General features: G+C 56.9%; 7 protein-coding genes across 7 annotated transcripts; 2 read left to right on the top strand and 5 right to left on the bottom strand.

Annotated features, from left to right (window-relative positions):
- Positions 1–727: 727 nt before the first annotated feature.
- Positions 728–5,186, bottom strand: B0T26DRAFT_399852 (uncharacterized protein). The gene is made up of 2 exons (XM_060434808.1): positions 5,085–5,186; positions 728–4,943 (listed from the first exon to the last, which is right to left on the bottom strand). Exon 2 carries the CDS (start codon positions 4,723–4,725, stop codon positions 844–846), a length of 3,882 nt encoding a protein of 1,293 aa, XP_060292561.1. The 5' UTR covers positions 4,726–4,943; positions 5,085–5,186; the 3' UTR covers positions 728–843.
- Positions 5,187–7,058: 1,872 nt separating this feature from the next.
- On the bottom strand, positions 7,059–7,798 carry B0T26DRAFT_399791 (uncharacterized protein). Its single transcript, XM_060434807.1, has one exon. The coding sequence runs from the start codon at positions 7,520–7,522 to the stop codon at positions 7,115–7,117; it is 408 nt and encodes a 135-aa protein (XP_060292560.1). The 5' UTR covers positions 7,523–7,798; the 3' UTR covers positions 7,059–7,114.
- A 3,292-nt stretch (positions 7,799–11,090) lies between these two features.
- On the top strand, positions 11,091–13,716 carry B0T26DRAFT_652803 (glycosyl hydrolase family 3 N terminal domain-containing protein; the record flags this gene model as incomplete). Its single annotated transcript, XM_060438398.1, has 3 exons — positions 11,091–11,322; positions 11,428–12,885; positions 12,968–13,716. The coding sequence occupies 3 exons, from the start codon at positions 11,091–11,093 to the stop codon at positions 13,714–13,716; spliced, it is 2,439 nt and encodes an 812-aa protein (XP_060292559.1).
- A 608-nt stretch (positions 13,717–14,324) lies between these two features.
- On the bottom strand, positions 14,325–16,996 carry B0T26DRAFT_399770 (uncharacterized protein). Its single transcript, XM_060434806.1, has 4 exons — positions 16,135–16,996; positions 15,576–16,059; positions 15,374–15,510; positions 14,325–15,318 (listed from the first exon to the last, which is right to left on the bottom strand). The coding sequence occupies exons 1-4, from the start codon at positions 16,590–16,592 to the stop codon at positions 14,574–14,576; spliced, it is 1,824 nt and encodes a 607-aa protein (XP_060292558.1). The 5' UTR covers positions 16,593–16,996; the 3' UTR covers positions 14,325–14,573.
- Positions 16,997–18,243: 1,247 nt separating this feature from the next.
- B0T26DRAFT_754490 (uncharacterized protein) lies at positions 18,244–20,626 on the bottom strand (the record flags this gene model as incomplete). The annotated part of the gene is made up of 2 exons (XM_060445830.1): positions 18,244–20,090; positions 20,242–20,626. 2 exons carry the CDS (start codon positions 20,624–20,626, stop codon positions 18,244–18,246), a joined length of 2,232 nt encoding a protein of 743 aa, XP_060292557.1.
- A 1,110-nt stretch (positions 20,627–21,736) lies between these two features.
- On the bottom strand, positions 21,737–22,781 carry B0T26DRAFT_754489 (uncharacterized protein; the record flags this gene model as incomplete). Its single annotated transcript, XM_060445829.1, has 4 exons — positions 21,737–22,026; positions 22,093–22,189; positions 22,257–22,550; positions 22,647–22,781. 4 exons carry the CDS (start codon positions 22,779–22,781, stop codon positions 21,737–21,739), a joined length of 816 nt encoding a protein of 271 aa, XP_060292556.1.
- Positions 22,782–24,856: 2,075 nt separating this feature from the next.
- B0T26DRAFT_742788 (uncharacterized protein) lies at positions 24,857–25,657 on the top strand (the record flags this gene model as incomplete). Its single annotated transcript, XM_060444166.1, has 2 exons — positions 24,857–24,915; positions 24,976–25,657. 2 exons carry the CDS (start codon positions 24,857–24,859, stop codon positions 25,655–25,657), a joined length of 741 nt encoding a protein of 246 aa, XP_060292555.1.
- Positions 25,658–26,084: the final 427 nt, after the last annotated feature.

Here is a 26,084-nt window from a genome sequence, read left to right as displayed (position 1 = left end):
GTATGAGTATGCGTGTGTAGTGCTTCTAGATGCTGTGCTTGAGCCGAGGTTGCGATGTGTTGTTGCCCACGCCGATACACTCCATAAATCCCATGCGTCCCTCCCCTGTCCGGTGGGTGACGCTAGGGTCACGGGCTGGGAATCAGCGGCTATGCGGGCCGATCACCGCTACCGTGCCATAAGCGTCTAGCCACAAGCTTCTAGCCACAAGCTTCTCGCCATAAGCGCCCCGCCACGAGGTCAACTCTCTTAATTGAATGGTCTAGCTGATCTACAAAAGGACCACTCTATCTCACCGTCTCCCATTCCTCAACTTCTTTTTGTACCGATTACCGTTCCCACGCTGTCAAGTCTGCTAGCCGCTTAAGATAAAAAATACACACATCGTCAAAGACCCCAGGTCCGAAGGCGCCGGCGGTATTTTGAACAAAAATAAATCTCTCGACACGGAGATGGAAAAGCGAGACGCGCTACCAACGCGATGCTTTCCCTTAACCACTGGCACTCATGGCACCCCGCGAAGAGGGAACAGAGAGAAGAAAACAACGCTAAGTAAATACCAAAAGGAAGATAAATAAAGCTCGACACAAAACCATCTCCAACTCTGTGCATATAAGAGGTATCTCAATTTCATGGCCTCGTGACGACGACCGCTGAGGTCTCACCGGCTCGCCATCTTTAATACTAGAAGAGCAAATCCGCAAAACGAGAAAGTGGGCTACCCCAAAAGAGCTAAAGTGGGGAAAGAAAGAAGTGGGAATTAGAAACAATAAAATACACTGCATATTATGTCGGAGCCGGCTGTAATGCTCGTCGTGGGACTGTGAGATCAACTCATCTATCTCAGAACATGCCGCCAGGACCCATGCCCTTGTTGACTTTCATGCCCGATGTCGCAACAGTCCTGCTGGCTGGCGGACCCTTGCTGACGAATTGGGCACTGTTGTCGCGCGCGTTTCCACCGAGAGCCCGAGAACTGAGATTGGCCTCCATGTTGGCTTTGCGTAGGCGCCAGCGATGGTCAGTTTTGTTGCTCTCGTCTTCGTCGCTGATCGAGAAACCACTTCGGTTCTCGTCAGTGTTGTAATCGAGGCTCGACTGGCTGCCGTTTGCTTGGTTGGCAAAGGGCAACTTCGGAGCTGCCATATACGTGTCGTCATATCCTGGCCCTGGTCGCGACCCCTCACGTTTCCGAAGAGGGTTGATAGGTGGCAAAGGCGGTGCTGGACCAGCCCCTCCGCCGCTGTTGGATCGTGATCGTGATCTAGGTGCGCCGTACTGGCGACTCCCAGTGCCCGCGTCCGGGCTGGTAGCCGCATGTGGAAGGTTCATAGTAGGGACGCGGCTCGTTGACATGACGAAAGTGGGTTCTGAGATATCCCGCTTGTCGACAATCCGCTTCGTCGGGCCTGTGATGCTGCCAGTGGTGGCTCCTAATGCAGGCGACTGGGAAGCCGAGGGGCGTCGAGGTCTTGGTCCTAGAGACGTTGGAGTGCCGACCGGTGAGCCGTCAGGTCTCATAGTGAAGGGAGATGGGGGTAGACCCATGGGCGAGATGGGCGAGATGGGCGATGGTTGGCCCGAATACGGGTCAAAGCCTGGACGTCCAGAGTGAACAGCTAAGTTTGCCATTGACTTGGACCCAGAGAGTTGGGGAGAAGGAGCAGGTGACATAGCACCTGGTGCCCCACCACGACCTGGGTATCCCTGAGGTGGCATGATGGGGGAGTGCCTAATATCGGTTCCAGGAAGTCCTGGCGTTCGCAGCATTGGTGGACGAGTGTTGATATGACCTGGATGGTTCTCGTGCGGACCCGTGTTATTTCTCACCCTCGGTGGCCGCTGTTGCGATGCAGACCGGCCTCCGCTGGTATCCGAGCCACTCCTCTCACGCTCACTGGACGATGGGGCGGGTGCCGGCGAGTTGGTGTTGCTGCCATAGCTATATTCCTCACTGGGGCCGCGCTGCCGATACATGGTTGGTGGGGGTTTCCGTTCTCTGCTTGGTGTCCTTTGCCTCGGTACTCGATCTGCTTTGGGTGGAGACTGGGCGGCTGACGGTTGGTCAATTGACGGATCGCGAGACTGGGTTGTATTTGAGGCTTGATGCCGTGCTAGAGTTTCTAGCTCCCTCCGCCTCTGCAGCTCTCGCCTTGCCTGTCGAAACGCCCGGAGGCCTGGATGAGCATTGCTGTCTTCGTCCTCGTCGTCCTGGGTAGATTTCGGCTTGACCTCGGCCTCAGCTTCAGGGGCTGCGCGAGTCTCCTGGACGGAGTCCTTTTTCGGAATCTCCGCCGTCGGCTCTAGGGGCCTCGCATCATTGTCGTCGAAAGACTGCTTAGCTGGGCTCGGTTGTGAGCTCATAGTTGCTGCCCCAATGCCCAACATCTTCTTAGCCTTGCTTTGGCCGCCCACAATATTTCTCGAGCGGTCGATCAGCGAGCCTCGACTGGATTTGGGTTTGACACCAACACTGAGCTGGTTTGAATGACCTGGTACGGCGAGATCCCTTGTTGGCTCCGTGCGAGGTTGGGGCTGGGGAGATGCTGCCCGGCTGCTGTCAGATTCAGCATACGAGGTCAGCTTCTCCCGGACACGGCGACGAGCATCCGCAAGTTGGTTTGCGAACTCGTCAGTCGCATCCTCCATGTCATCGCTGGAGTGATTGGACCCCTTTGGCTCCGACGAAAACTCATGCCTTGGTTGATTCAGAGCCTTGAGTTTCTCCAAACTTGTGTCGGGAGTGTCTGAATAGAAAGACTCAGTCCAACCTGGAGTTGACGACATCCAGGGGTTCGATTTGTTGTCCGAAACTTCGATAGGGGCCAGTTCGTATGGATCAGCAGGGAAGCGAGAGTCCAGGCTTGACGTTGGAGGTACCGGACCATAAACAGAAGACGCATTACTCTCGGAGCGAAGATGTTGACGAACCATCCCGCTGAGACCTGTAGTAGTTGGGCCAAGTGTGGGAGAATCGTCTGGCGACGTCTGTTCTGAGCTGCTGACTGAGATGATGGGTTGTTCTAAAATGGGTGAAGGCGCGGCGCTTGCCCTAGCACTAACCGTGAGCGGAGTTGGCAAAGCCGATTCCCGGAAAGCAGGATGATCTCTGTCGGATGGCCGCTCAAGGTGAAGCCGAGTGGCAGATGGTAGAATAGCCGTTGATTGGATTGGCAGCGAAAATTCCGCATCAACCGGGGGTGATGCTACGGGGGTGGCCTCTTCCTCAACTGCTGGCTGAGTCTTGATCGACTCTGATTTGGCCTCAAAATGTTGCCTTTGAGCAGATGACGAAGATCTTGACCGCCCCCCCGTAGCAAATGAGGCATTGGACTCGGCCCTGAACCTCTGGGTTGGGGTTTCCCGACCTTGCTGAAGCTGGATCTGGCGCTGGGCATATTTGGACTCGTCATAGGGCTGAGCCGGTTTTTGGAAAACACCCATTGCTGTCGCCTTGCCCATATCATTTGGCTGAATGGGTAGGACTTGGTCCTCGGTTTCGCTGATTGGCGGGCTCAACGGTGGAGAAGCGCCGAAGTTGGTCTTGAGATCCGGCTGGCTGGGCAACTGGAGACCCAAATCGACTGTTCCAGACGGGGACGCACTTGATGGAGGACTGATAGACCTCAAGTTCGGGGCACTTGCCTTGGTCAATACAGGTCTCCTTTCGTTGAAGAATCGGTCGTTGGACGTAATGATTGTTGGGGAGGGCGAGCCAGTTCCGAGGTCAGGCGTGCGGGATCCAAGACGCTGACGGGAAAGAGTGTCAATCCTTGACAATGCAGACGACTGCTGCTCGTGCATCTCTTGGGAAAGACCCTGCTCATAAAGCCGTCTCGTTCGGGTAACATGCCTCTCGATGGTAGGGGCAGAGGTGGATGAGTTTGGAGCAGGCGACACTGACTGCCACTCCTTATTAGCTGCAGTGGGCTGCGAAGTGATTGATGTGGCAGCCGTTGAGTTGCGAGCTATGACAGAAGCTGAAGATGTGGTGGAAGACGTTTCGCGTTTCCGGTTATACCCAGCGGGTGGAGAATCGGATCGAGTCCTGTCGGTCTCATCTGCTTGAACACCGTCTTCTTCATCCAATGAGCCTCTCCTCTCCCTCTCTGCTTGTCTCCAGCGCTGGAAGGCTGACATTGCAACATCATCGTCGTACAGTGCCCGACCACCCATTACACCAGCAGTTGTGTTCATTGTAGAGCCAGCTGGAATCTTATAGATCTTCTGCCTTCCGCCAAACAAGTTATTACCCTCTATCGGCTTCGCACGATTCATGACGCTGACGCCCTTTGTCGAGTCTGTGTCTGACGACACAAAAGAATCCGAACGAAGGAACGGAGAAGCTTTGATCGACTCGACCTCAGCGATATCCGATAATCCGCCAACACCACCACTGAATCCGAAGTCGGCCATTCGCGACTGACGTTTGGGGTATAGCACGCTGTCATCGCTGGCCTTTCCGATCTTTGTGCTTGGGTCATCTTGCTGCCTCAGCATGGAAAAGCGTGCCGAGAGATTAGACATCAAAAGACTGGTGCGGAAGTCGTCATTTGAGGGCAGAGCTGTGGCGAGGTCGATCTCCTTCTTGGGCTCCTCCTGCTGGGGCTTCTTTCCTCGCCGAAATCCCTTGAACGAGGGCATTGACGATTGCTCCGAATCCTCACTGGTGCGACTTGTCGACGAATCGTCCTTCGCCTTCCTCCTGGTTCTGAAGCGATTCATTTTGGCGGTGTATCGGTGTTTGAAGTAAAAGAGGACGGTATTCTTTGGTAAAAAGCGTTTAATGGTGGGACACTGAATGTAAAACTAGAGAGAAAAAAGTCGCATTCAATGCAAGCGAGAGCTGTTGAACTTGGGAGTGAACGAAAGTTCGTCCTGAGCTCAGTGTGAAACGAACGCGAAAGAGTTGACAGAAGAAGGTGAAGAGACTAGCGCAGTGTCTGTTCACGGGAAGAAATTGTTAATACCGCTACAGTGAACTAGACTCGGTTGACTGCCTTTGGGGACACCAGAAACCCGGCGGGGAGAGGACTGGGGCTTGCGGAACAAATGAAAGATTAATATCCGGGGCGTTCACCTACCATAAGTCGAAATGCTGCTTGTTAACAGCGTCTCAAGGATGGATATCCACCTGTAGTGTCAAGTGACGCGTGCAGCGATGTCCACCGAGCACCCCCTGGGGCGACACACAGAGTCGCTGGGGGGTAATGCTAGAATGTCAAAAGACGGGCGAAGAGATATCAGGTCGGCCGGCAGTGTAATGTACATTGGCCATCAGCAGCAGGACCGTGATTCTGCACAGTTCCGACGACGGTTCCCCCGCAGAAAACGGGTGGCGGCAGTTCTCGGTTTCTGGGAAGACGCGTAAGGGCGTCTGGGGTTGTAGTTTTGGAGGTGTAATGACTGTGTTGTTGGGATTTAGAAAAGGGAAGTAGTCTACGCAGGCTGTGCTAACGAGGCGGCGACGATCTCGCGTCGGTTTCTCTTTGACGTCGTATCTAGTTCAAGTCAAGTAAATGGTTGGGCAGGACCAAGGGGCCTGAAAAGGAGAGGATGAAACGAATTCAGTCGGCACGATGTGCGGCCGCGAAAGGATAGCAGAGTCGACCTTGTAGAGCACCACCTCGAACTCCAGTGCCGGGTTAGGTTTGAGATGGTGAGAGAGGATCGGCCCCAGGCGAAGGTCGGGCGAGCGAGATTTTGGATCTGGGGACGGAGGAAGGAGCGACAAGCGACGAAGCCCAGAAAACGCAACCCCAGCAAGCCGGCCCAAGCACTGAGCACACTCGCGCTCGCAACTCATTCGTAGAAAAAAGAGTGGAGATATGTCCCCGGTACTGTAAAAGAGCCAGACCGTGGAAGGGGGGCGTGTGACTACAACGAGAGACAGCCCGGAATTGGGGCCCACCATTGGCCTATCGCCGGGCCATTAATGGAAAGGGGCCACGGGCGTTTGACATGGGGTTAGTTTCTCGACTCTCTAAGCACCGTTTGCGAGCGGGAAATCCACCGTGCGCCTTGGGTACTTGGGAAGCTAGGGGGGGAGGAACTAGGGGAAATGAGGTGCCGAGCCTGATGTCATTGGCTGTCAACTGCAGGCTCAAGGTGGGGAAGAGGCGTGGATGCAGAGAAATGGCCGCCAGGGGGGAAAAAGAAAGAAATTTTGGACGACAGCGACTGGCCAATGCACCCCCATCCAGGCACCGCTCCATCGCGGACGCTATTTCTCCGCCGCCTTGACCTCTCGATTTTTTCCCTCTTATCCAGGCTTCGTGTGCCATAAAACTTATCCGTGAGACGAGACGATTTTCGAACGCTGTTCTCCTGGATGGTGTCGCTACCGGGAAACATGGCCAGATCATTGACACTCCCGACAGCGGCCCACGATCTGCGATTGGGATTGCTCGGCAGGTATGGGAGCTTGGGCCCAGGTAGGTTATGTGCGGGATACGCTGCAGCACTGTACGGAGAATGTACCAGCTGCCAAACAGCCATCCATCCATCGCATCTTTTGAGTTCACCCCGCCGTTTTCACGCCTCGGTGCAGCGGGCGGCGGTTGGCCCCTCCCGTCGCGCATGAAAATGCAGGACAGCATCCATTGCACGACGGATGGCGCCAAATTACTGAGAAAACTGAACAGGATGTCTCGCGACGCAGCAGTCCTGCACCTCACCCACCCACCCATGACAGACTGGGTCTCAGCACGGCCTTTCCTCTCCCTTTTCTAACTGTTTCTTTCCTCTTGCCCCCCATTCAACAACCTTTTCAGGTGCTCCGAAGTAAACGGGTGGTATTGAGATGCGATGCTCCTCTGCTCAAACAATGCATCCGCGATCCCCGGGAGCTGCCGCCCTTCATCCCGTCTTTCTACTGCCACACAGCTGTCCAAAAGCAGGCCGCCTTTCCACACCACCTGGAGAGAGATGCAGCAAACGGAGAATTTCATCCGCCGCGCTTTGCCCCAACTACCTATCACTGTCCGAGGTCCCGGAGGCAAGATACCGTCTAGTCAAACACCAATGTGTGCTCAGTTATGCGAATCGACGAGACTGTTGGACAAGATCCAGACTCGTCAGATTGCCTCCTCCGACGCGTTTGGAGACCTGCCCGTCACACCTCACGGTGCAGCGCATATAATCCATCGCCTTGGCGCCACTCATGGCTGCCGGACGAGGGATCTTGAGCCGTGCCGCTCACAACGGCCCAGGCGCATACCAGCACTAACACACTGTATGTTATGTACTGGAGCACATGGAACCGTTTGCGCCGTTGGATCCTGAACTGCAGGAAGACGGTGCAGTGCTTGAGTGGCCCTCCCGTCGTGGCACCTAAAAATGTATGAAATGCAATCATGATGAGGGCGGCGCTGGGACCCGCAACCCCCCCAACATTGGATCGCCGGCTCCAGTGAAGCCGACGGCCTTTGTTTACGGATTCACCTCTGCGGATAGACTTCTCGAGCCTAGGAGGACGCACGCTTCTTTCAGTCGTTTCCTTGGCCGGCCATTCGAAGCCCATTTCGAACAAAATATCTCGGGTTGGCTCTCGAATGCTGCACCTAAATCTTACTGCAGCGGCAAACAGGACGGGAAGCAAGCATTCCCCGCCATTTGGCACAGCTTGTTTGGCGAAGCAGGGGGCACATTGCGTCCAATCCCAGGTGGAAGCCACAGTCCAGCAAACGAATGGGTCTCCAAACCCTTGGTGGCGTTCCTTTGGGATTAAACTCTGTGGGCCGCCGCACCCACGAGGTTAAAACATGATTTGTGGTGGGAAGCGAAATTCTCCCAGAGCCTGGGCAGGATTCCAAGATCTGAAATTCGAATCCCTGCTGACCCCCACCAAGACCTGAAGCTCAGGAAAGCGATACAGCGACACGGTAGCGATCCTTTGGGGAACTCATGTGTGTGGTTCAGCGGAGGACCTCTGGCCTGGTGGACTGTGGTGCATTGCGATTGTGTAATCACTGCACAGTCTGCACTGGGATACTACCCGCCCAGGGGTTCTGCTATCTCCACCCCCTTTAAGGCCCCCTTGGCGCCGACATCCGTCCCACCATGACGGATCGGTCAGTCTTCCGCGACCCAATAACACGGCTGTTCCTGACGCTTTACCTGAAAGAGCATCGGGGGTGTGCGGGGACCCACGAGAACAAGGCGTAACCCCTGGGCAAAAAAGAGAACTGCACCCCCTCCCCTGGAAGCTCTCTGACTCTCGGGCTGTCCGCGCCTTTCCCTCCGTCGAAGCCAAAAAGAACAAAGGGACGCATTGTTTGGCGATGCATGTGGGCTTCGATGCTGAAACCGAGCGCTGTGGCCAGTGCCGCCTCCGAACCACTCCCCGGCCATTCTTGTGCTACCAGCGGCCTAGTTTGGATGCGCATGAGCTAATACGGACATGTCCCCTGTAGCCAAGAAAAGAAATACATTGTCTCACACAGGAACGAATAGTTTTTCGCTATCCTGAAGAGGCGTGTTTAAGGGATGAGCAGCTCGGAATCTTGATCTTCTCGCAAGACGAGCAGCTACGGTCGAGTTCTATCCTGACTCGGCAGCCCCCTATTTGTTTCGTCTGGTAGTCAGTGTCAAACGGCTTCTGCCTGCCCGGACAACGCGGGTAACAGCGGAACTATTTTCTGACAGACTCGGGCGGCTTCCGCCCTTTTTGCACGTCATCGACGCCAACCCCTGGGCCGAACTGTCAGACCGGAGCGCCAACCCGGCCGAAATATGACCGGAAGCTTAGCGCATCGCCTTTCTTTGCAGCTCCCGCCGTCATTGGACCATGGGCTCGAGTCGCACCGGACACAGGTTTTACGAATCGGGGATTCGGGTACCTCTGCGACGATGTGAATACGGACTTTGGTCCTCCCCAACGTCCGGAATACTGTAACGTACTCGTACATGTGTGTGCAGTGCGGTGCATTAGCAGGGCTGAAACTAGGCTCGTTCTGTGATGCTTGGATCAAATTACCGTGTCGTAGGGGGGTACGGATACCGGACCTCGAATTCTGGGCTGGCTAGCGGAGCGGAGCGGAGCCCACTGGCCACTGGTGCAGCTGCGCACCGTCGTCCTATTTAACCTGAAGCCGCCACCTGTCACTGGCATGAATGACACGTGCGGAGCGCGAGAAACCGGAAGCTCGGAATATGTCCCTGACACTGAATGAATTCTGGACATGGAGCGAACAATACGATCGCCGCTGCCACCTCGCCGCCATCCTTCCAGTGTCGATCGACTATGGGGTTCGGTAGTCGTTTTCGAGTCTGGACCCGGATTTCGTGACTGGGTTGGGATGGCCCGTGGAGAGCTGCAATCATTGACCCCCCACCCGCAGCCCAGTGACACCCAGTCCCACCAGTACTGTACCACGGCAGACGGCCGGCGACCGACGACCTCGTGACACGATCTACTTCTCGATAGCTGCAGATCTGCAAATAGTCAAGGGCTCAAGACAAAGCGACCGGCGGTCGTACAGGCTGGATTGGGGCTGCTTTTACATGGCAGTCCGCAGCTGGGCGGGGGAGTTGTCGTGCATACATACCAAGTACGAATACAGACCATTAAACCGCGGGTTATTAGCTTAGCTACACCTCTTCCAGGTTGTGTTGGTCATCAGTCATCACAACACAACACTAGGACACAACCTTGAAGTCACAACAGCTGTGGCCGCCGTCCGGTGTCAGTCTGTAATTTCCTTCATGGTCGCATCGTATTCCGAGGAACGGTTCGCGCGCGAAAAATGCGCGTCATCCCAACAAGGTGCACACACAAGAGAGAGGCACGGAGACGAGAGAAAGCGTGTCTGCGGGGTAATGGTCTCCCCCGTCCCTCTAAACTTTGGGTGTGGAAGGACGCAATCGCGCTGCGCGTCTCTGCGCCGCAACTCACCTTGTGACGCCTCTGTATCACTTTAAGTGGTGAGGCGAGGTGAGGTGAGGTGAGGTGAGGTGAGGCGCGGTTGCTTTGCCTCCTGGGCCTGCGACGAGCAGTGAACAATGGATGCCGTGCCTGCGTCCTGCGTTGGCCCGCATGCTTCATTTTCAGTGGGCGTTCATTAAGGTTATTCTCTTTCCTCTGCTTACCTTACGCTGTCCAGGCTGTCTTTTCGAAGTGGTGTGCACGGGGTGGTGGTCACCAACTTCTCACACCTTGAGAGCGACGCAAACCTCGCTGAGACATGCTCGGGCCAGCGAGCGCCTCCCGCCCGTGGTCCCCGTCTCCGGTGCTCAAAAGGTGCAAATGGCATTCGTGCACAGCGAGGCGGTCAGTCTCCGCCTCCGGGACCGATGGTGTTTTCCATCTCCGTGCCTACTTAGCCAAACACGACCCGATGTGCACAGGCCATAGATGGGGGTGGAAGTGGTGTTACGAGAATCCAAAACATGCCATGGATCAAGCTGCCTGGTGATATTATTATTACCATGGACACCTAGGTTTGCATCCATGTGTTCTTCTGCCTGGACTCGACTGCCTAGTCTCTACTGTGTAGCTAATGTTGTGCCTGCCCCGCGGTGCTGGGCTCCCCTGGCTTTTTCTCCCGCTGCCGGCCTGCGAGTCAGACAGCGGAGTTGGACACCTAGTTAAGGTTCGGCCCTCTTCCCGCTCGATGGCCTTGCGAGGAACTCGAAACAAATGCCAGATTCTAAATCCAGGCGTCTGGGGATATCGCGAGTCGTGAGAAACACAAAAATAGATCCAGTTCGTCCGGATACATCCACGGATGGGTATGGGGCTCCGGGGATGGTTGGTTTGCACCCCACAATGGGCCCATAGAACGAGCCTTGGGGATTCGTCGGGTCGCCAACCCGCAACCCCCGCCTGTAATGGGATGATTTCAGTGGGTGGCAGCAGCCTCAACAAAGCCGAAAGGATGGCCTTGTTGCGGGACGAAGCGGTAAGAAATTACCTTACGGGGCTCTTGGTCACACACCCAAACCGCCGGGTTGGCTGATGGTAAGTCGATCAGGGACTGAGGCTAGGTGGGTGGTGGGTAATCAATCAACAAACAGCGTGCAATTCTGCAGCAGGGACAACGTTTTGTTTCAACGGCGGCTCTACTAGTAAGAACAAGGACAATAAAGCCATGGAATACCTGAGAGACGTCTATAATCTGCTTCCTCCGTGCCGGGCGCCCGACACCGCGCCCTGGTTCCTGGCCGAGCCGCTGGCTTTTTCCGCCAAGGCCGCCGTTTCATTTCTTTGCGCCGCCGCTGCTGCTGCCGCGTCCTTCAACGTCCAGCCCGCAACGCAGTACCAAGACGGCCACCCGTCTGAGGTCCCCTACTACGGCCGCAGCCCTGCAGTGTACCCTTCGCGTGAGTTGTGACTCTTGACTTTGTCGCAGAGTATTCTTTTTCTATTCCTTTTATTTCTTCATTATTCTTTTTGCAAGATATTAGCAACCCTAACGTGCTACGTAGCTATTGCCAATGGCTCCACCAGCAGCAGGTGGGCGGTAGCATACGGACATGCACGGGCGATTGTGTCGCAGATGACGGTCGACGAGAAGGTGAATATCACGCACGGCTGGCCCGGAGCGTGCGTGGGAAACACGGGCCAAGTCCCCCGGCTCGGCGTGCCGGCGCTCTGCTTCGCCGACGGCCCCAGCGGCATCCGCGGACAAGAGTTCGTATCGGCCTTCCCCGCCGGCATCCACGTGGCCGCCACCTTTGACCGCCACCTCATGCACCGCTACGGCCGCGCGCTGGGCGACGAGTACCGCGGCAAGGGCATCAACGTGGCCCTCGGCCCCGTGGCCGGCCCGCTCGGCCGCATGGCCAGGGGCGGTCGCAACTGGGAGGGTCTCAGCAACGACCCCTACCTCGCCGGCGCCGGCCTCGGCGCCATCACCCGCGGCATCCAGGACGCCGGCGTCATCGCCACGCCCAAGCACTGGCTGCTGAACGAGCAAGAGTTCCGCCGGCGATGGTCCTCCATGGGCGACGCCATCAGCGCAAACGTCGACGACCGTGCCCTGCACGAGCTCTACGTCTTCCCCTTCATGGAGGCCCTGCGCGAGGGCGCCGCAGCCATCATGTGCAGCTACCAGCGGGCCAACCACTCGTACGCATGCCAGAACTCGAAGCTGCTGAACGGCATCCTGAAGACGGAGCTCGGCTTCGAGGGGTTTGTGGTGAGCGACTGGGACGGGCAGATGTCGGGCGTGGCGTCGGTCAACGCGGGCCTGGACCTGGTGATGCCCAACGCGGGCTTCTGGGGCGCCAGTCTCGCGCAGGCCGTCCGCAACGGGTCCGTCAGCCAAGACCGCATCAGCGACATGGCCACGCGGGTCCTCGCGGCCTGGTACTTCCTGCACCAGCAGACTGACTTCCCGCCCCCGGCCATCTACCCGAGCACGCACAAGCATGCGCCCGTCGACGTCCAGGCAGGCCACACGTTGTTGATCAAGGAGATCGGTGCGGCCGGCACGGTGCTCGTCAAGAACGTCAACAACACACTACCACTCATCAAGCCGCGGTTCCTGTGCGTGTACGGCTACGACGCGCCGCTCAAGGCCGGTCCGTGGCAGAACCCCGACCGCTACGGCGGCGGGTACGACGTCAACTTTGGCTGGGGCACGCTGAACGGGACGCTCGTGACGGGCGGCGGGTCCGGCGGCAGCTCGCCACCATACGTAGTGTCCCCGTTCCAAGCCCTCCAGGAGCGTGTTGTCAGCGACCGTGGCGTCTTGCGCTGGGACTTTTACTCGGTCGACCCCCACGCCGAGTATTTGAACGCGGACGCCTGTCTGGTCTTTATCAACGCGTATGCCTCAGAGATGTTCGACCGTACCAGCCTCGCAGACGCGTTCAGCGACCGCCTCGTCGCGAACGTTGCGGCCAAGTGCCAAAACACCATCGTCGTCGTGCACTCTGCTGGTGAGCCCTCCAGTCCGCCACTCCCTACACTAACTAGCGAATGAGACCAAGCTGACTTGTGACTGCCATGTCAACACAACAGGAATCCGCACCGTCGACGCCTGGATCGGCCACCCCAACGTGACAGCCGTGGTGTTCGGCGGGCTGCCTGGCCAGGAGAGCGGCCACAGCCTCACGTCTGTACTCTACGGCGACGTCAGCCCGAGCGGCCGGCTGCCGTACACGGTGGCGCGCAACGAGGCTGACTACGGTGACCTTCTCAACTCGACCGTGTCGGCCGACTACTTCCCCGAGGACGCCTTCGCCGAGGGCCTGTTCATCGACTACCGCGCCTTCGACCGCGACCGTGTCGCCCCGCGCTTCGAGTTTGGCTTCGGCCTCTCGTATACCACCTTTGGCTACGCCGGCTTGTCCGCCGCGCTGGCAGACAGTTTGCCCCCCGTCGAGTTTCCCGACGCGGGCGTTCCAGTCGTCCAGGGCGGGCATCCGGACCTCTGGGCTACGGTCGCCGTCGTCGCGTGCGCCGTGACTAACACGGGCGCCGAGAGGGCCGGCAGCGAGGTCGCGCAGCTGTACGTCGGCGTGCCGGGGTCCGACCATGAAGGGGAGGAAGGCGACACGCCGGCGCGGCAGCTGCGCGGCTTCGTTCGCGTCGGGCCCCTCGCACCGGGCGAGACGCGGCAGGCCGTGTTCGGGCTCACGCGGCGGGACCTCAGCGTGTGGGACGTGGTGGCCCAGCAGTGGCGCCTGCGCCGCGGTGAGTACCGCCTCTGGGTCGGCGCCAGCAGCAGGGACTTGAGGCTTAACGGGACTCTGTCTATTCTTGACTGACCAGGTAGAGTGTGTGATGGACTAGATCTTGGAAAGCCTGCCTCTTATCTGCATCTCTTTACCCCGTGCGGGGTCAGTCACCATAGCATGGCACGGTAAAAACATGACCGAGTACAATGTGTGTGTGCACCATAACGCGGCCCAGCCTCCTCATATGTTTCCGTAACCGCCAGTGCAATGTGCAATGTGCTCAGTGCAATGTGGCCATCCGCTTGCCTGCCCTGTCTCGTCTCATCTCATTCCATCCCATCCAGACCCAGGCGGCGCTGTCAACAAAACTCAGCCAACCCTCTAGTTCTAGTCTCTCCACAATAACTAGCATGACTCTTAAGGTCACCCAAGAACATAGGTTCAAGTAAATAACAATGCCAAAGGGGAGAGAGAGAGAAAGGCAAGGAGCAAGAACAGACACTTCCTTCTTTAGGCAAAAACTCTTCTAGAACATTCACTCCCATGTCTTTCACTACTCACTCACACACAGTAAGATCCACATTATCCGATACTTCAATGCCCCTGATACAAAACAAGGTAATTCTGCTGCAAGACTCCGCAGCATTAAGAAACGAATCGCCCCATTTAATACACTTCCCTTGGGGCTGTATTCCCCAGAGAAAGCATCTCCACAATCGTATAATCGAGGAAACCCGCAAACACCAAAGTCACGAGCACTCCAGACTTTGATCCACCATGGCAAGCCAAGCACGAAAATGGGAGGACAGGTAATCTCATGTGTCATTTTCACCATTCCGGTAGTAAAGTACTTAATCTCATCGCGGCTTTCGTTCGCAAAACAAAAAACTCACAGCAATCGTCTGCCGCGTCGCTCTGCCCACCAGTTAATTAAGTGATTGCCCCCTTCACTCGTCCTTGACGCGCGCATCATCGTCATCATCACCCCCGTTATCTACGTCCTCGGGATCGACGCCCCAGTCCTTCCAGCCCTCGCCGCGGACCCAGCTGATGCCCTTGCGCCAGCTGCCTTCCTTGACGGCCCTGGCGTCACGCTCGTAGACGACGCCGGTCAGCATGAGGGCGAGCACGAAGACCCAGACGTCGCCGCCCTTCATGGCGCGCCACCAGCGGCGCTTGACGCCGACCTTCCACAGCGAGTCGACGCTAACGCGGGCGCTATACAGGAACACGCCGCGGTTGCCGCCGCGGTGCTCGACGAGCGCCCAGAAGCCCGCGAGGAAGCCGCCGAGGAAGAAGCGCTGCGTGGGCAGAAAGGCGCGCGGGAACCACGTCTGGAAGAAGCAGATGGAGGACCACGCCGTGGCCAGCGAGCCCGTGATAAACGCCGACATGCGCAGCGCGCTCGACAGCAGCCGGTGCAGCGTCGACACGGGGAAGTGGTAGAGCGCCTTAAACCGCGGCAGCAGCATGGCCGAGTAGGCCAGCAGCAGCACGCGAGTTATGGGCGGGAACGACTGCAGCCAGAACGTCAGAAAGTTTCGCGTGCACGACGGGTCTGCCGGGTGAATCGTGGCGCACGAAAGCGAGCTGATGAGCGGGTGGGCTCCCGAGGTAAGCGGCGCGATCGCTGCCAGGCTCGCCGGCAGGGTGTCGTCCTTGTTGGGGAAGAGTGTAGGTGAGATGAACGCCCTAGTAGGACCATGTTAGCAAAACACCCAATGGTACTCAGGGAGCAGAAACATACGGCCAGTTCAGCCGGGCCATCTCGCTAAGACTCTCCACAATCTCGTATGTGCCTGGCCATCTCAGGCTCGACGGGAAGTCTAGCGGCTTAGTGCTCAGGTATGATGTCGAGTGCTTGAAGATGAAATCGGTGTACGTCTGTTCATTGCACAAGGTCAGCACGAAGCCGAGCGACAGGCTGCTAATGTCGAACGGAAACTGACCTTGGGTACCAACTCGCGGTCAAAGACCGAGGCATGAAGCAGCTGCCCAAACGCAAAGGGCTGCAACATCCAGCTGCCCCACCACCACGGCCTCGCTCGTTTGCGGTCAGGTTTTCCGTTGAGGCCCTTCTCCCATCCCCAGACCATGCCGTTGTCTTCGGCGCAGTTCCATCCAAACTCGAGCGCCCGGAACAGCGTGTATACCGCGATGGACACGCGGAGCTGTTGGCTTGGGTACACGCCGAGGGCCAGGCCCGCCAGCGATGCGCCCACTGCAGGGGCGTACGGCGACGTCAGCGTGCTTGCTGTCTTGGGGTTACGCTTCCGGAACGGGGCTGCTGTCGGATCCAGCAGGTGGGCGCGCAGGCGCGTGAAGAAGCGGAAGAGGAGTCGATACATCAGTAGGATGGTGCTGAGGGACAGCGAGAGCCGGAGAGTCGGAGACTTGTGCAGCGGCTGCTTCTTCTTGTTCGCCGACGCCGGACTGGGTCACATCACTCTGTTAGCAGCGCCTTCGATCTAGAGAGGACGAAAGGAGCAGATGGCAGTCTGCACTTACTCTTTCTTGGCCCCCATCAACCTTGCCGACACGATACCCCACAGCTTCATCAACGCGCCCGTCGCGACAAAGACGCGGATGGAGTGCCGGATGGCGCGGGCGTTATAGTCGTCAGTGCCTCGCGCAGGAGGGCCTCGGGCGGCAGCCGCGCTGTCATCGGCGCGCTCGGCCTCCTTCCCTTTCCCCTTGCCCTTATCGGGCCTGCTGGACGACTGCGCGCGTGTGCGGGATTGCGGCGCGCCGTCCATCATCTTCTGCACCGTGTCAACGGTCGGGGCTCGCCGCTTGAGCATGCGCGATCGCGAAATGACATATTTGTGTAGTAGTGCATACTCGCGCGCCGAAATGGTATATCGTAGGGCGTTGCGGAGGACGGGGTCGGACGTCGACTTGGCCGTAACCGACGGGGAGGCTGGCGCTGGGCTCCGCGAGCTCGAGGGCCTAGCTCGGGACGCCATTTCGGACAGGCGTCAGAGTTGGCCGATGATCCCCTCTAGAGGGCCGCCGTCAAACCGTCGGGATATTGGCGCTCCCGAATAAGGTAATTATGACACGGTGTGAATGCTGGAATGCGAGGCCGTATTGGAATGGAACAGGTGGCTGTCGAAGGATGTAAGACGAGGTCGGAAACCGAGCCTGTTATCTAATCGAGACCGACGTGTCGTCGATACCCAAGGGGTCGCCAAATAGCAAGATACCTCAGCTGTGGACTGCTCCAGAGCCTATCGGGCGAGACAAAATCCGGTAGGCCTCGGCCGTGACATCGACATTAGAGGGCTCAGGCGGGATGCTAGAGCGGGGAGAAAGGGATGCATTTGGTGACCCCGATTGTTCGAGCTGTCAATCCATCCATCGCACATGCTAGAACAGGGGTGCATAGAGGCACCAAAGCACGGGACTCGAGTAGCCTCGGCTCTGTCAGCAGCGAGTTGCATGCAATCCCAGGCGCGCAGGGAGCATTTCCCCAGGTCTCCACTGCACCAGAGTGCTGTTTAATTGGGGAATGCTGTCATTCAATGCACAACATCACTACGAAACACACAGATTGAGATCTAAGATCTATTACAAGTCCAAGGAGCATGCGCCTGCTGAGAAAATAAATTATACCTAGAATAGACAAAATGATACCAATCGCTATCATAAGACCAGTTGGCAGCGCCGATGCCGGCTAGGCCTCGACTCCAAGTCCTCCTAGCAATTACTTCGCTAAGATAAAGATATAAGACTTCGCCTCCTGATAAACCTGACGCTGATTTCGCCCTGTCGGCCATCCCCGCGCATCTATCCATCTTTGGCAAGAAGAGCTTCGCTTCAGGATCTTGAGCCAATGTCAAAAATATCTTTTGTTTTTCCTTGTCCCCCACGCCCATTCGCAGATGGCGCCTTCCAAAACGTAACACCAGCGCCAAGAGCAAGCAAGTGTGCGACTTCCCCGGATCCACCCCACCGTCCAGCAAATCTCGGAAAGAGCCAAATAGAAGCCGATCTGAAACCACTTCCTTTATACCTGTTGCCGAGACTGGACCTCGTCCCGTTCGTATCCATGCCGCCCGTTGTCAGTGGAGACGTAGCACCATATGGTGTGATGCCAATGTCGACCGAAAGTGGCGAGACGACCACGAAGCCAAAGAACCAAATAAGTCGGAGTCGGGATCTCAGCCAGTGCTGGTAATTTCTCGAGCTCCAGGCTCATCGACTCCCCGAGATCCGTAAATCCACCCAAAGCAGATGATTTCATGGCGGAATGACCCGAGATGTAGATTGTGCAACGAAAAAACGTTCACTATGGCAATCCGAAAACCCAAAGTAGACCCCGTCCCAAACCGTAACAGACCCGAATACCTTCTAGCCTACCCGGCAAGCCAGGCAGATCTTTTTGTTTAACTCGTACAACTCCAGTCGCAATGCAGAGGGAAATTCCGTCATATGGTGAAATGTATCAAACAAGGGAGCATTAGGATATGGTGTATGCCATGAAAAGGAGGGTGCAAATGCAAATGTCCGCCCGAAAACCGTTTCCGTGAAGCCTGATTCTCGAGGTCATCAAGTCGTAAAATCCCGGCGCGTCTTGGACATCAAGGCATCGTCCCGTGATTTCTCAAGGTCCCATCAAGCAGTGATACTGCCGCCAACGCTGCTAGTCGGCACCCATCGGTGCACAAGGCACGGGGGGTCTCCTAGAAACACTTCTTCCTTGTATCCCATGTTGTTCACCAGAAAGTCGCCCATGTGTTTGACGGCCAGCGGATCGGCAGCCTTAGCAAGGGTGTCCTGAAACATACGAAGCTCTGGAGCACCCCTGTCCAAGGTCCGGAGCCGACGAGACTCTCGCTCCGCAACGATGCTAGACATAATAGCGTACCGGGCAGGGATGCTGAGCTCGCCAGAGGGCTTGGCCAACTGAGGATGCTCCAGAACTCGCGTCAGGAGGTTGAAGGGGAGGTTGAGCAAGATCCGTGAAAGAATAGTATCGTTCGGGGACGGCATCATATTTCCTTTGACCGCCTCGAGACCAACAGGAGCATCATGGGGCACATATCCATTCCGGTTGGGCGGTGAAATGTCTCCGAACTTGATTTGCGACAGGCGCGGATTGGAAGACAGGAGCTGGTTCCGATGCATGCGCGAATCAATGTTGGGCGGATGGCGGCTGTAGGCTGCTCCGGACGTACCATGGGCAATCGTTGGCGCATCTGCGCTGTGGTGATAGGGGCCAGCGGCCGGTAGGCGGGTAAAGCCGTTGTCGGCTGCGCTGATATCCAGAACGAAGTCATTTGGGAAGCTATCAACGATGAAGACGAGAAGCCGATCGACGAGCCCCGAGACGTTGAAATCGTCAGATCGGGAGAGGCGAGGTACCGTGACATTTGGCAAGGCAAAGTCGACAGCCAGATCAAGAGTCTCCCAGTGCAGAAGGTTGCTTGCACGTTGCAAAGCAATCGTATACAGTCTCGGCAGCTCCAAGAACTGCGCCGTAGCGGCGTAGCTCACGGCGAGTTTGAAGTCGTCCTTGACATTACGTAGTTGGAGGTCGGTGGGAAGCATGATATCGGCCAGAGACCAGCCGTAAAGACTGCGGATGGCATACAAGAAGACATCGGGACGCATGAACTCGTCCTGGACGTCGAGGAATATGCAGCCACCTGGGGCAGTCCGCTGGGACTTCATTACTCTGGCAAGCGCAGGGCTGCGGGAAAACACGAATCGGTGTCCGTGAGTTCTGACTCTGGGCAAAAGAGCCCGGTAATCAGGATGGTCCCCGAAATAGGGGCTATCACGGAAAGCGGCCTCGATGACGCAGTCGTTAAAGGTGTTATCGCTGATGCCTCGACGGAGAAAATCCAACGTCTCGCCCTGCTCCTGGACGCTCTGAAACGGCGCAGAGACCGCATTGGAGTGCATTGCGCCATTCATGTGCGGGTTCAAGCTCAGGTGGTTGATTCCGGTCTGCGCAACAGGCTCAACGTGGTATCCATTATGTCCATTAATCGGGGGATAATGTCCGAAGCCGTGGTCTTCGGCCTGTATCGACGATTGCGAGCCGTGGAAGCTATGAGGGGTCGGCGGGCCATGGTGACTCATGATGGCTGCAGGGTAGCCATCGAGAGTCGGAGACACCATCACTGGGCGGCCATACCCATCCACTGCCGCAACAGGCATCGCAGTCTGTGGATATGGCATGATGCCAGGAGGAGGGAAGCCGGCTCCGGGGCGGGGGACAGGCGACGATGCATTCGAGTCGAACCGCCCAAATACTAAGCTCCCGTTGCTCGGATGAGCATGGTGGAACCCAGGAGGATGCATAATCGGATGTTGTGTAGTTGTGTTAAGGGTATCGGCGGCGCGCCCAGTCGCACTAGAACAGGTAGATCCAACGTCTGAGGGGCCGAAGAGTCGGGGGTGTCGGGGGGAATTAATGTCTTGGTCGATCGAAGGCGAGAAGGAGGTCGGAGTATCTTTGGTCTTCTGTGAGCACGACTGATCCGCACACGAGAGTGCAGCAAAGAGAAGGGTCAAGAGAACAAGACGCAGGGAGGGGAGCGGGATGTCGACAAACTAAGGCTGCACCAAACGCCACAACGCTCGAGAGGAAAAACCCATGCATACCTGAAGGCTTCACATCAGTGGTAGCACCCGGGGCAGGGAGCTCAGCTGCGATGGCCACTTGAACGGGAGCCGCAGATGGCGTATAGGTATTGATATTTTCGGCAGGGCTTGGGCCGAGTTCGACGGGGCTCGTAGCTGGCAGCTCGTGGCGGGCGTGGTGCTCTTGTTCTTGGTCTGACTTTCGGCCTTCAACCTTGACGTCGGCGGGATGTTGGGTTGGCTCGCTGTGGGTCGGAGGGGGCAGAGCTGGCGGTGCAGGAACGTGCTGCTTGGATGGTGGGCGCTGGGGGTAGGTAAGAGGCAGCACGGGGACGACAGTCTTAGAGGTGGCTCGTCGAGTGCTAGTCTTAGCCGACTTTGCTGCAGCCCCGTTGATAGGCGCCATGATGTTTTGCCAGAGTGCACCTAGCCAGGCAAGCGAACAAGTGAGTCGATGTCCAAGGCGCTGCCAGCAGTAGAAGAAGTAGGAGGCGGAGAAGAAAGAAGCAAAGTAGGCAGACGGAAGAGAGTGACGACAAGTCGGTCAAGTCAAAGTAAGTCGAACAACGAGAGGCCCGAAAGACTGGGCGACATCCAGAATCGGAACCTGTGCAACGCGCCGCCGTGCTCTCTGTTCGCTGCCGTATTAGAAAAGCAAGTCAAACGTAAGGCAGTAAGGTAGTAGTAATAATCTTGGACGCAGCACAAAGGGCGGGGCAGCTAAGAAACACATCCATCCATACGTACAATCCGTGAAGTGAGCTGCAGGGCGTTGACAGCGAGCTGACGGCGGTCGGGCAGCGGGCAGCGTGACGGGTTTTCCAAGGCCGAAGTTGCTCGCCGACTGGCTGTGAAGCGGGCACTTCAAGCACAGGGTAGGAGAGCAGTTTGACCGAATTGCTCCCGGGCGACGATGCCAAAATTTCGACCCCCCCCTCCCCGCAGAAAAAATCGGTCCCGCCTGCTGATAGGCCCAGGCCGGGGGTGTGGGGCAGGCAGCTCCCTGGTCTGTGCGTTTAAACTTTGGCTCTACAGAGTAGTGACACTACGAACACTCGAGAATCACTTCCGCATCCGCTTCTTTGGGGCTCACTCTAAATCCGTAGCTGGAAAAATGGCCTCTCCAACTGACTACGACCTCCCTATCTTCTTCCATTGCTTGCACCATCTAATCTTTGACAACCACCCGTGACAACCTAAATTTTATGCTTTCCCGGGTTGTTGCAGACACAGCTACAAAGCAAACATTGAGCGGGATGTTTTCTCCTCATACTTCCTTGCAGACAGCACAGCGTGGACGACGATTGGCTGTCAAGCATCAACAGCTTTGAACCGTCAAACGGCCTTCTGCGCATCCATGGGTCTTAGTTATCATGTTGGAAGCGTGAGCTTGACGCAGCGCAACCTGCAACCGATACTGCTTGAAGAGTGACATGTAGATGCAAATTGGGCATAAGATATCTAACCCGCCAGCAACACAAGCGCATCGCCAGACCCCAGCGAGACAAAGGCAAAGTCAGCACTGGCGGGCTCTTCCAAGCGTGCTAGCACTGCACTGGTCTTTGCACGCATCGTGCAGCGTGTACGACCTCCGATGCAGTAGCCACGAGATGAACCCGGCCCCTCTTTTCGCCTCGTCGTGCGTCGCAACCCAGTATTTGGCTCCGCAGGCACGTGCGGCCTCGATGCCGTTGAGCGCGCCCAGGTTCAGCTGTGACGTCATCCAGATCCGCACGTCGTTGAGCCCGTGAAGGAGCGCGAGAGTCTCAATCCCATTCCCCAGGCATCCCCTGAAGTCGGCCAGGTCTGTGGCCTTGATGCCGTTGGGGGGGGGGGGGGGGGGGGGTTATATGATGGCCTCAACGTCCCTACTCTCCCCGTGAGAGGCGGATGGCAGCTCAAACACAATGGCCACGGCCGAGTGGTAGTACAGGGCGTTGCCTTGGGAAACAACCCTCCCGATGCCGAGCTATGGCGGCAACGAGCCCGTCTTGTCACGGAGAACCTCGGCCCAGTCTGGCTCTGTTCCAGAGAACCCTGCTGAAGTGCTTCCACGTGCTAATAAGCCTGGCGGCCTTGTCGGTGGCGAACACGGGCGTGCTATTCGGCAGCTCTTCAAGTGTTTTGCGGCGACAGTGATCCGTGAACTCGTGGGAGACAACCACTGCATCAATAAGTGCATCCCTCTCGCGTACCGCCGCAGGTGATGGCGGTCGCATAATTTCGTGATCTCCCTCTAGCTGGGCGATCACATCGCTCAGCTCTTTGATCGTTCGTACAAATGGCGGTTCAACGTACCATTGTGTCGAGAACCAGGAGGCCACATCGGACTGTGGGCCACCGAGCCATGGGTCGATCATGATGTTGAAGTGCGAGCGGCCTCCAGGAGCTGCTTCCGGACCCGTCGGCGAATGTAGCGGCTAGACCAGCCACGTCGTGTCGGCGTTCAGGTGTGAGAGGGCCGGCCTCCCCGACAACAACGCCGTCTTCCACGCGCCAATGTCGGCGAGCTTGACGGGCTCGTTGGCAGCCTCTGATGGGGATGCCTGGGCGCGTGCCATTAGAGTGAGGCAAGGAACGATGGGGTGTCGTAGACAGTCGAAGAAGGAGATGAGTGGTGATCTGAGGAGTCGCATGGTGCAGACGTTAGATCTGTCGATCCCAAGCCGACGTTTCAGCAACAACGGTGACGTCTCATGGCTTGGCACCTTGTTGCCCCTCCACACCCGGATCGAGAGGCTCAGAATTACCCCTGTCTCAGGGTCCTACCCGATATCGAGCCAACCGCTTTCGACACTGGCTGTCTTTGTTCCCGTGTCTAGAGTCTAGGCCATGCGGGGGAAGTGGGATCCCGCAACTGGGGTGGCGAAGCACCATGATATGGTGTTGGTAGACAGATAAGTAGATATTACAAATGTTGGAAGTCGTGATGTCGAAAATGTTGTACTCAGGGACTAATGGCTTTTCATTGCCACTGGGGCTTGTATCTGAGATCCCATCTTCTCTATCGTGTCGTCAGTCGAGCATCGTGTCCTGTTCAAGCAGATTTTCGACGGGATGGGTACGTTGCTGGCCGCAGCTTGATGCAGCGAGACCGTGAGGTTGACGGCGCTCGTGCCAAAGCAAAAAGGACTCCTCCAGGATTTCGCGTTGCCGGAAAGCGCCCTCGGCAACTCTTAGGCAGGCTAGTCTCGAGAACACAGCTTCCAAAACGGGGCTTTATTTGCCTGTCGTTATCAAGTCGCGGAGATACAATGCGGATCTCATGCGGCTGCGCTTGATTCCAGAAGAAGCAAGTGTGAGTGAGCCTGCCTGACAGGTGCAGGGGGGGCATTGGCGTGCGTTTGAAGGAGCGGAAATGCGTGAGACTGTTGAGAGGACAGGGGGGCTTGCCGCTCCATATCGGGAAACTCGCCGTCCACGGACCGGGGAAGGGTTCCCGTTTCTGTCACAGGCTGTGCCGCAGGACAAACCCGGGACCCCGGTTCCTGGCACCGCCACTCAGTTCCCCAATCCCCAACCCGTGGGAGTTTCGAAACATACTGAATATGTCTTTTCTACCTGTTCTACGAACACGTGCCAGCTCCCTTTTGTCATTACAGAGTAATGTACTCAGCGGGTGCATCTTCTCGATTGCTGATCGGATAACAAAACGGCGCGTTTCTCTGGTTTTGTCCACCCCTTTTTGAACCCCAATTGCCACATCCTGCGTGTTGGAAAACGAACGTTCGAGTTGCGCTCGGAGCCTACCCGGGATCTAATCCGATTCTCGAGAGATGGGCCAGCCAGAAGATGGAAGGCGGTTGCGATATAAGCAACAAGTCTCCGATCCCTTCAGAATGAGAAGCCCGGTTCGAGCCCTGCCAAGCTCCAACATCCCTGCATTTTCCTCGCTGTTATCTACAGTGCTCATGCTTCCTCGATGGTTCCTGCGGCGCGGCGGGCAGGATTTTTAAGCATTTGGCCCATCACCACCCCCTTTTGGGAGTTCAATGTTACCAGCAGGGCGGGATCCGGGGAACTCTTATACGCGCGGAGCACCAGGCGACTTGCCAATACGCGTTTAGCATCCCGCTACCAGGTGAACGGTGAACACCTACCTACCTGGCTGGAGCGTAATGATTATGGGTGCTTCGTTGCTTCCTGAGCTAACTGCTCAGGCACACCCGCACCCTGCTCCTTGATCGAGCCTAGATTATCACGGCTTTGGGACGCATGCTCTGCCCTACCCTGTCCTACCCTGCCCGCATCGCTACCACACCACATGTGCAGTGGACAGAGTCCAGGACGACTAAAATGGCAGGCATCCGTTTCCCGCAAGGCTCATCGGCTGCCAGGGGCTCCTGCGATGTAATCGCCATGGCAGGCCAGGAGCATCGTCAAGACACGTATGTCTGTTTTGCTTGAAGGTTGTGGGTTACCTTTCTATAAAGACCACGATGCCATCCGACGACTCTGGATTCAAAGTCCCCCATCACACACAGCAGCCACTTCATCTTCTGTCTTGTCTTGTCTACTAGTTCTACACTCCTTTCCATCACCGGCTTGTTTACAGCTATACGCCCCAGAATCATTCCCTTTAATCAGTCTGTGTTTGTCCGCCTTCGAGAGTCTTTTTTTTTGGTATATATATGAGATGCTGTCTAAGATCTTTGCTGTCGTCCTCGGCGCTGCTTCTCTCGCGGCTGCTCTCCCGTGAGTACTCCCCCCTGAAGTAACACAGACAAAAACACTTACACGCTGGTCTCTCCTCAGAACTTTCCACAACGTCACCGGAACCACCTTCACGGCGGCCGGCTTCGGCTGCGACAACCCGCCGTGGGGGCTCTCGCGGGACGACTGCAACTACCTGTCAAGCATCGGCTTCACGGGGCCAGGCTCGAACCCGTCGGGGGGGTCCAACATCCGCATCGGCAACGGCGGGCCCAACACCATGACCTTTTCGTCGCCCAACACGGACGTGGTGCTGGTCATGTGGGAGCGGGTCGACGACGCGTCGGCGTTCGTGGCGGTCAACCGGCCGCGGCTGACGTGGTCGCTGCCGCGGGGCAGCAGCGTGACCGTGTCGCTCGACAACGGCGTGTCGGGCGCGTGGTCGGCCATCTACGGGCGCCAGACGCGGCTGGCGTGGACCGGCATCGTCGAGAACACGTGGGGCGAGTTCACGACGGGCGGCAGCGCCACTGTGAACATCTCGCGCGAGCCCAACATGGGCGGCAACAACTTCGTCGCTCACGTCAGCACCGGCTGCCAGGCCGACATGGACCACTGCTCCTATGTTTGCAAGCAGGGTAACAGCTGCTGGCAGTCGGGAACCTACAACCTCATCGGCTGCACTGAGCAGCCCAACAATAACGCCTACTTCGGCGGCGCCGACCCCAGCGGCGGCTGCCAGGGCTGGTCTAACAACGGTCACATCGATGCTTACTTCTACTAGACACTTTTCGATAATCGGTCGTATCCTCGGTCATGAATCTAGAGGCCATGTTTACTCGGCCTTGGCCCCCTCTCCACCGAGAATTCTAGCACGGCCTCCAACCTAAATCCGCATTGCACCAGAACTTTCTCTTCGCTCGCATATATTTCTTCCTTTTTGTATATCTCTTCTTGGATATTCTTTTTCCTGGACTTTGTTCTCGTCTCTCGCTTCCCTTGTTGTTTCCTTTCTGTATATAGAAGTGGCTCTTCGTTTTTGTTTTGAGAGGTTGAGATACTGTAGATAGAGGTGTATTCCGTACGGGTAGACAGACATGGAATCATTTCAACCCGACCATATCTTTGCATCACCAACCCGCTTGTGCATTCATAGCTGCACCATCGCAGCCATCGTGAGCCGATGAACTTCCTCTAATCAATGCAAATTC

This window comes from Lasiosphaeria miniovina (genome assembly GCF_030549165.1).
Source record: "Lasiosphaeria miniovina strain SMH2392-1A chromosome Unknown B0T26scaffold_6, whole genome shotgun sequence".
NCBI lineage: Eukaryota > Fungi > Ascomycota > Sordariomycetes > Sordariales > Lasiosphaeriaceae > Lasiosphaeria > Lasiosphaeria miniovina.
This window is presented reverse-complemented; position numbering and strand designations above follow the sequence as displayed.

Excerpts from the sequence above, each read along its gene's own strand:
- B0T26DRAFT_399852 (XM_060434808.1), bottom strand. The coding sequence starts at position 4,725 with ATGAATCGCTTCAGAACCAGGAGGAAGGCGAAGGACGATTCGTCGACA.
- B0T26DRAFT_399791 (XM_060434807.1), bottom strand. The coding sequence starts at position 7,522 with ATGGGCTTCGAATGGCCGGCCAAGGAAACGACTGAAAGAAGCGTGCGT.
- B0T26DRAFT_399770 (XM_060434806.1), bottom strand. The coding sequence starts at position 16,592 with ATGGCGTCCCGAGCTAGGCCCTCGAGCTCGCGGAGCCCAGCGCCAGCC. Across the intron at positions 16,060-16,134 it reads TTGATGGGGGCCAAGAAAGA|TCCGGCGTCGGCGAACAAGA; the intron begins GTAAGTGCAGAC and ends GATGTGACCCAG. Across the intron at positions 15,319-15,373 it reads ATGGCCCGGCTGAACTGGCC|GGCGTTCATCTCACCTACAC; the intron begins GTATGTTTCTGC and ends TGGTCCTACTAG.